The sequence below is a fragment of the Hemibagrus wyckioides genome, linkage group LG15 (assembly GCF_019097595.1).
Source record: "Hemibagrus wyckioides isolate EC202008001 linkage group LG15, SWU_Hwy_1.0, whole genome shotgun sequence".
Taxonomy (NCBI): Eukaryota; Metazoa; Chordata; class Actinopteri; order Siluriformes; family Bagridae; genus Hemibagrus; species Hemibagrus wyckioides.
This window is the reverse complement of record NC_080724.1, coordinates 18,914,371-18,922,506: the sequence shown is the minus strand read 5'-3', so window position 1 is coordinate 18,922,506 and position 8,136 is coordinate 18,914,371. Positions and strand designations below refer to the sequence as shown.

General features: G+C 42.4%; 1 protein-coding gene across 1 annotated transcript in view; it reads left to right on the top strand.

The window, feature by feature from the left end:
* The first annotated feature begins 4,096 nt into the window (after positions 1-4,096).
* The window catches only part of sgk1 (serum/glucocorticoid regulated kinase 1), a 40,637-nt gene continuing 36,597 nt past the window's right edge, over positions 4,097-8,136 (top strand). The window contains exons 1-2 of the mRNA XM_058410260.1: positions 4,097-4,326; positions 4,528-4,649. Coding sequence (XP_058266243.1) covers positions 4,572-4,649 — 78 coding nt within the window. The 5' untranslated portion in view covers positions 4,097-4,326; positions 4,528-4,571. The remainder of the gene's footprint in view (positions 4,327-4,527; positions 4,650-8,136) is intronic.

Below are 8,136 nucleotides of genomic sequence, written 5' to 3'. Positions count from 1 at the left end.
GACTTTATAGCCTTCATTATGTAAGAGATCTCGAAATCTCGAAAACTAGTTCACACCATGACGTTATTTCATAACTCTGGAATCAATTTGGTGTGTTATGTTGAAGATTTGACGCTAAAGATAAGAAATGACTGTAAATTTTACGATCCGCCAATGCCGTGTAATTAGCAGGCTTAGCTAGCTATCAGCCTTCTTGCTTCAGTTAGGACTCAGGCAGCACTGTATCTCCAAATGACTCAGCATAATCATGGTGGATGTCAGATTTCTGTATAAAAAATAGAGACCTGCCACTGGTATGTGCTTATTACTTTCCAGCAGGAGAAAGCTGCCTGCATAATGCAGGAGATCTGCCATCTTGAATTACAATTACCTTGATGCATCTCCTGTCCACACCATGACGTTATTTCTTGGCTTCAGACCGAGATGGATGGATGTGATGGTGGAGATTCACGGTGGGACTCGACTGGGACGGTGTCACGCTTCCTGTGGTTATTCACAGAGCTGGCCAGGAGGACAGAAAGAGATCCAAAGATGACATAATCTGTTCCACACTCATGCTAGTTTAAATCTCTCTCTCTCTCTCTCTCTCTCTCTCTCTCTCTCACTCACACACACACACACACATTTATTCCCTGCATAGAGAGGAGAGAAACCTAAACATTGCTGTATCTACAGATTTAACAAATGCACACATCTTTTCTTCAAGAAGTAGGAATGAAACACAACCAGGAACGAAAAACTATCAACAAGCAACAGAGTGGAGTGAAGAAGCCTGATACAAATGTATTGGTCCATTCCCCAATTACAGCACATGCAACATTAAATTACTTTTTTCATTAATTAAAAAAGGACACGTCACTTTTATCTTACATTAAACAAGATAGTGTTAAACAAAATTGCTCCTGTTATCACACACCACACAGTTCATAAGACAAAACACAGCAGGTCATGTTAGTGAGAAAGCAGAAAGTTACAGCTTTACCTCTGACCCTGGAGACGACTGAAAGAGAACAACCAAAAAAAAAGAAACAAAAAAAAGTGCCTAAAAGTTTGAATGCGAGTGGTCAGATAGGGTGCTAAAACTTTTGGATGGGAGTGGACAGACAAAGCGCCTAAACTTCTGGATGCGAGAGGACTAATACGGTGCCAATACTTTTGGATATGAGTGGTCAGACAGTTGCCTAAACTTTTGGATGCAAATGGACAGACAGGTTGCTAACAATTTTGGATTTAAGTGGTCAGATAGAGCGTAAAAACTTTTGGATGTGCGTGGACAGACAGGGTGCCAATACTTTTGGAAGCAAGTGGTCAGACAGAGCGCCTAAACTATTGGATGTGAGTGGGCAGATAGGGTGTCAATACTTTTGGAGGCGAGTGGTTAGACAGGGTGCCAATACTTTTGGAGGTAAATGGTCAGACTGAATGGCTAAAATTTTGGATGTGAGTGGACAGATAGGGTGTCGATACTTCTCGATGCGAGTGGTCAGATAGAGTGCCTAAACCTTTGGATGCGAGTGGACAGATGGGGTGCCAATATTTTGGAGGCAAGTGGTCAGACAGAGCACCTAAACTTTTGAATGCGAATGGACAGATAGGGTGCCAATACTTTTGGAGGTGAGTGGTCAGATAGGGTGCCTACATTTTTGGATGCGAGTGGACAGATAGGGTGCCAAAGCTTTTGGAGGCGAGTGGTCAGACAGGGCACCTAAATTTTTCGATGTGAGTCGACAGATAGGGCGCCAATACTTTTGGAGGCAAGTGGTCAGATAGAGCACCTAGACTTTTAGATGTGAGTGGACAGACAGGGTGCCAATAATTTTGGAGGGAAGTGGTCAGACAGAGCGCCTAAACTTTTGGAGGCGAGTGGTCAGATGCCGGAAATGCTTGATATGTCAATGCAAACTTTCCATTCTTAAGGCACAAATTGTTAAGAGGGCATTCGTGTGCTGAGGTTCCACTGTGTGTTTCTAAGTGTATGTTTTTTTTGCACCTGTTTTCCAGCATGCTGCCACTCAGCTGCTCACCTGCTCATGTCAGGAAGTTAATGTAGCAGAAAGCAGCCTCGTTAAATGACTTAATTCTACGAAAGGCCCGATTCCCTGTACAGAGCAAACACATATCTTTTAGCCTTCTTTTTCTTGGAAGTGCTTGACTAATGCTAAACATTAAACTAGCCATTCAGCAAAGCTATTTCCCAGTCAAAGCCTCGAGCCTTCATTACTGACTGATTTATTCACCTGCTGGCTAATGTGAAGAATAATTGTCGCATTCGTGGAGTCTCTGACTGATCCCGAGAACAGATTTCTGCCTTGATATCTCTCACGCTGTTGTTCTTTAGAGCTAACTATTGTACACAGAGGTATTAGCGGGTGAACTGGGGATATGGTTGAATAATGAGCGTTTTTGGCCAACATGCGATTGAAGAAACGGGTTTTTGGGAAAGAATAGAAAGAATACTGGGTTCTTGGGAAAATGTTCACACTGTGGCAGTTTGGATCGCTGTGATTTTGCAATACTTTGTGTGTTACTATGGGGACTACATCATCCTGCTAATAAACATGATTGGAAACTTTTGTATTCGAATCTCAGACCAAAGTATCACATACACTATATTGGCAAAAGTTTTGGGACGTCTGGCTTTACATGCACATGCACTTTAACAACAACCCTTTCTTAATCTGTCGGGTTTAATATGGAGTTGTCCCGCCCTTTGCAGCTTTAACAGCTTCAACTCTTCTAGGAAGGTTTTCCACAAGGTTTAGGAGTGTGTTTATGGGAATTTTTGACCATTCCTCTAGAAGCGGATTTGTGAGGTCAGGCACTGATGTTGGACGAGAAGGTCTGGTTCGCAGTCTTCGCTGTAAATTCATCCCAAAGGTGTTCTATGGGGTTGAGGTCAGGACTCTGTGCAGGCCAGTCAAGTTCCTCCACACCAAACTCACTCATCCATGTCTTTATGGACCTTGCTTTGTGCACTGGTGTGCAGTCATGTTGGAACAGGAAGGGGTCATCCCCAAACTGTTCCCACAAAGTTGGGAGCATGAAATTGTCCAAAATGTCTTGGTATGCTGAAGCATTAAGAGTTCCTTTCACTGGAACTAAGGGGCCGAGACCAACCCCTGAAAAACAACCTCCCCATCCTTCGTGGGTGAGTTGCTGTTGTTCCCAATTGCTTCCACTGTTATAATACCAGAGTTGGCCATGGAATATTTAATATGAGGAAATTTCATGAATGACCTAGGTGCTTGATTTTATACACCTGTGGCCATAGAAAAGATTGTAACACCTGATTTGGAGGGCAATATAGTGTATATATGAATAAAGCTATAGCACAATGATGTTGTTAGTTGTACTGAGATAGTTGTGTTTACTGAGCAAACATTGATCTGGGGAGGTTTCTTCCTCTGCATTGACGGTATCCTGAGCTCAGGATCGAACCCAAGACCCTGGAGATGTGAAGCAGCAACTCCTCCCACCCTAGCTGTCAATCATGTTGCCTGTCAATTAGCGTTTAGCGTTAGCTTGTTTTGGTGGGTGTGGTTTTATATTTGATTCAGGTTTAAGTTTCAAAACCAGCTAGCTTCAGCTAATTTCCATCAAAATCACTCAACTTTGGGTTTATAAATGGAAGAATTTGGCAGAATTCTAGTTGATTTATTCATCAATTTACCTGTCTGGATGTTAAAGCTGAATATTATATTAGTGGAATAAATAATTGCCGTGTATAGGTGTTTTGTAAACATCATATTTGCCTGCATGTGTGTGTGTGTGTGTGTGTGGTGTACACTAGGTCAGGGTTGCTGCATTGCATCATCTCATTTGACAGGAATGGTGAAGCTGAGCACACCCCTGTAATCCATCATCCCTCATTCATCCACTTATGAGGCAAAACCTTCATTCACACAATCTGAGAGAGAGACAGAGAGAGAGAGAGAGCATCATCTGCAGCAGAAAGGGGAGGGGGGACCAGGAGGATGAGAGAACGACAGAGAGAGCAGCGTAGAGATAGCGGGAGGAGAGCAGAGGAGACGAAGGGACGCTGCATCTTGTGCTCTTGTCTCTCTTTGACAAAGTGCATGATTTGTTTCATCTCCCTTGTCTTTCTCATTCTCTATCTCTCTCTCTCACACACACATATAAAATACACACACATACACACCACCTGCAGGCAGCAGTGCAGCGCAGAGCCTTAGTCGAAGCAGCTCAATGGACATGATGTAATAGAAACGGCATCATCGCCTATCAGCACCATCCCGGCTGCAGCGACATCATCGGAGTCAGCGATAACAGCGAGTGCATCCTGGACCATCGGAGGCAACAATACCGGTGAGACTATGAGCAATTGTTGCTCGTCCTCTTTAGCTCATGCACACATGCATGGTATTGTGTATACTAAAAACACACAGGTGCTTGTGTCAGATCTACAGGAATGGCTAGAACTCTGCCTAGGAATGTTATTTGGCATGGAAAATGTAAACATCTTTTGAACATCTCTTTGCCCCCGTCCTTCCCCGAACCACCCCACAGGCATCACACTGGGTTCTGCGGAGTGTGCGGGGCCGCCGGAGGCCATGCGCCTAGTCCACGGCACAGAGAAACAGACCTTCTCCTTTAAGAAGTGCTCTGCCTTCCAGTTCGTCAAGAGGAAGGTATGTATGTTTAGCTTTGTGTAGTAGTGCCTTGTTGAAGCATGTACTTTAACCTGATTGGCTGGAGGATTGTACTTAAAAGTTTACTAAGCTCCTCCTCTATGTTCATATTCAATCATATTGTGCAGTGGAGCCATTAGACTAACATAGTTAGCCAGCAATTTCGATCTGTTTACACTTCCCCCAGGTCTTTACCGATGCTAATGCTATAATAGTCATTATACGGTGTGAACTAATGTATTCTATAAACATAAACATAAACAACACATAGCTGTAATGACCATAATGTGAGTAGAAGCAAGACGCAATTGCGCAAAAAATATGTTTTTTGTTAATTTTATCGTAATTAGTGACAATTCAGAGCAGGGGCCAAAGCACAGTAAGGAACAAAATGAAGGGAAAAAGGAGGGAATGGTTCAAAACCTTGGAAGTAGTAAAGAACTCAAAAACAAAACAAAAAAATAAATAGACTACAACATGAAAAGAAACAAAGCATGGAACATCTCGAAAGAGATGATCAGGAAGTAACACGGAACAGGTGAACACGGTCAGAAAGCGAAGCAGTGACAGGACAGAGGAGGAGACATGAGCATGTGGTGCTTGTTACCATGGAAACTGTTTCAGAGTAGCTAAAGATGTAACATTTATGTCTGATATTGCGTAGTTTCTTCAGTTTAACAAAACAATTTAGAGATAGATAGATAGATAGATAGATAGATAGATAGATAGATAGATAGATAGATAGATAGTAACAAGATCGATGGAAAGTATTTTGAATAAAGTGCAGTGTAAGTGTTTGTCTAAAGTTTGCTGTGTAATATCAGGATGAGGATGCAGGGTAGTGGGTCTTAGCTACATTAGCATTGTATCTTCACTGAAAAACTGACTAAATATGTCTTGGTTGATTGACTTGTTAAAAGCTTCTTGACTTGACTTGACTTGGTGGAACTGCTTCTTTAGTTACTAAAAGTAAACCTTGTAATGCTTTTATGCTAACTGTGTGGTATCCCGTGACATCTGTGAACGCAATGTGGAATTCTTCTTAGCCATGAAGAACACTAATCTTGCAAAATATGCTGATCGTTGTTGAAATTTTCTCGATGAACTTTAGTCAGATTCGAGGTTCATTTTTAAGACGCCTACAGATCCTGAGCTTCTGAACGAAGTACTGCATTTAAAATGAATACAGAGTTTCTACGTTCACTCCATTTCGGTTCCGAATCTCAAAGGATCCTGCAGTAAAACCTCAGTCTTAAGACACGTCAGTCATCCACATGATCTAGTCCTTTAGGTTTCTCTTACACTGTTACATCATTGCATCAGCTACAAAGCTACTGTACGCTTGGACATCATTTTCTAGCCAGTAGTAGTTTAGTTGTTGTTGTTGTTGTCAGTATGCTAACCATTGTTATGAATGTTGTGAATTTAAACTGACAGACATTTTTTAGTTCTTGAGCTCTTAAACTTTCTAGCTCAGTTCTAAACTGGTTTGGATAAAAAGCTTTCAAGATATTATGAAATCGTAGATCGGGTGCTGTCTGTTCTGGCAGAAAACATACTGACTGTTACAAAGTGCTGACACTGGAGACTCCTTCCAAAAAACATGGATTTGAATTAATTTCTATAGAAAGTCCGCTGTATAGAATGTCTGTGTGTAGGTTGTTGCTATAGAAACAATATTTTATATAATAAGATTTCTAATATAATAAGTGATAAGATGCAGTAAAGTAAGTTGAAAGCAGTGTTAGCTTTGAGGACTGAGAGGCCACGCTCCCTTTACTGAGACTGATAAGCACATCTTTCATCATACGGAAATTTCACAGATCCACTTACTCATACTGATTTCCAAATTTCCCTAATGAACCGTCATGTTCTGTACCATTGCAGCAATACTGTAAATGTTACAACTGGTACACTTGCATTTCTTCAGGTCAAAGCTAAAGAAGGGTTCAGTGCAGACACTGCTGGATTTAGCAACAGCAAAACACAGCATACTTCCTCCTACTGAGACATGTTCAGAGATTTAGAAAAAAAAATTGTGTGTGTGTGTGTGTTCACCCTAGTCTAAGATTTATGAGGTTTACTATTCTGTAAAATGATCTAATCTCAGATTGTGATTGACCATTAAACAGGAAACAAGTCTACACCCACATACACACACGCACAGTTTTCCACAGTTGATCAGTCACACTTCTGTATACAGAAATGTTGGTAACACGCCTGATAGACTTTCTTAGTAAAGACCTGCAGGCTTACTCTTCGAAATTCCACCACATTGCTTTTGTTTTTGTCCACAGGAGATTGTTGTGTGCCTATTCGGCTCAGGCTTGTGTCCAACCTTACACACACACACACACACACACACACACAAATACACACACACACACTCACAAACAAGCACACGCTCAGCAGATGGATGGGGTGTTAGCAGCTGACTCAGTGAGATTGGTTTGGGGTTGTTATGTAGTTATGCCAACTGTGATTCTGCTCGCATAGAGAGAGAGAGAGAGAGAGAGACAGAGAGAGAGAGGGAGAGAGAGAGAGAGAGAGAGAGAGAGAAGGCATGAGGTCTATATATTGTATTTGTATCTGTACTGTATGTGGTATGTGTATATGTATGCAAGATGTAGCATGGAGTAGTGAGCTGTGGAGGGTATAGCAGTGTGTGGCAGGGTGGTAAGGAGGTGTTATGAGGTATAGCAGGTTGTAATAAGGGGTAGAGAGGTGTGGCAGGGTAGTAGGGAGGTGTTGTGAGGTATAGGAGGTTGTAGTAAGGTGAAGAGAGTTAAGCAGAAGAAGTTGTGAGGTGTTGTGAGGTATAGCGGGTTGTAGTAAGTTGTAGAAAGTTTTGCAGGGGAGGGGGTAGGAAGGTGTTGCGAGGTATAGCAGGTTGTAGTATGGTGTGGCAAGGTGGAAGGAAGGTGTTGCAAGGTATAGTAGGTTGTAGTAAGGTGTAGAGAGGTGTGGCAGGGTTGTAGTATGGTGAAGAAAGATAAGCAGGGTAGTTGGGAGGTGTTGGGAGGTATAGCGGGTTGTAGTAATTTGTAGAAAGTTGTGCAGGGGAGGGGGTAGGAAGGTGTTGCGAGGTATAGCAGGTTGTAGTAAGGTGTAGAGAGGTGTGCCAGGGTGGAAGGAAGGTGTTGCAAGGTATAGCAAGTTGTAGTAAGGTGAAGAGAGATGAGTCAAGGGTAGTAGGGAGGTGTTGTGAGGTCTAGCAGGTTGTAGTAAGATGTAGAGGGCAGTAGAGAGGTGTTGTGAGGTATTGCAGGTTGTAGTAAGGTCAAGATAGGTAAGCAGGGTAGTTGGGAGGTGTTGTGAGTTATAGCAGGTTGTAGTAAGTTGTAGAAAGTTGTGCAGGGGAGGGGGTAGGAAGGTGTTGCGAGGTATAGCAGGTTGTAGTAAGATGTAGAGGGTAGTAGAGAGGTATTGTGAGGTATAGCAGGTTGTAGTAAGGTGAAGAGAGAGGGTAGGCAAGGGTAGTAGGGAG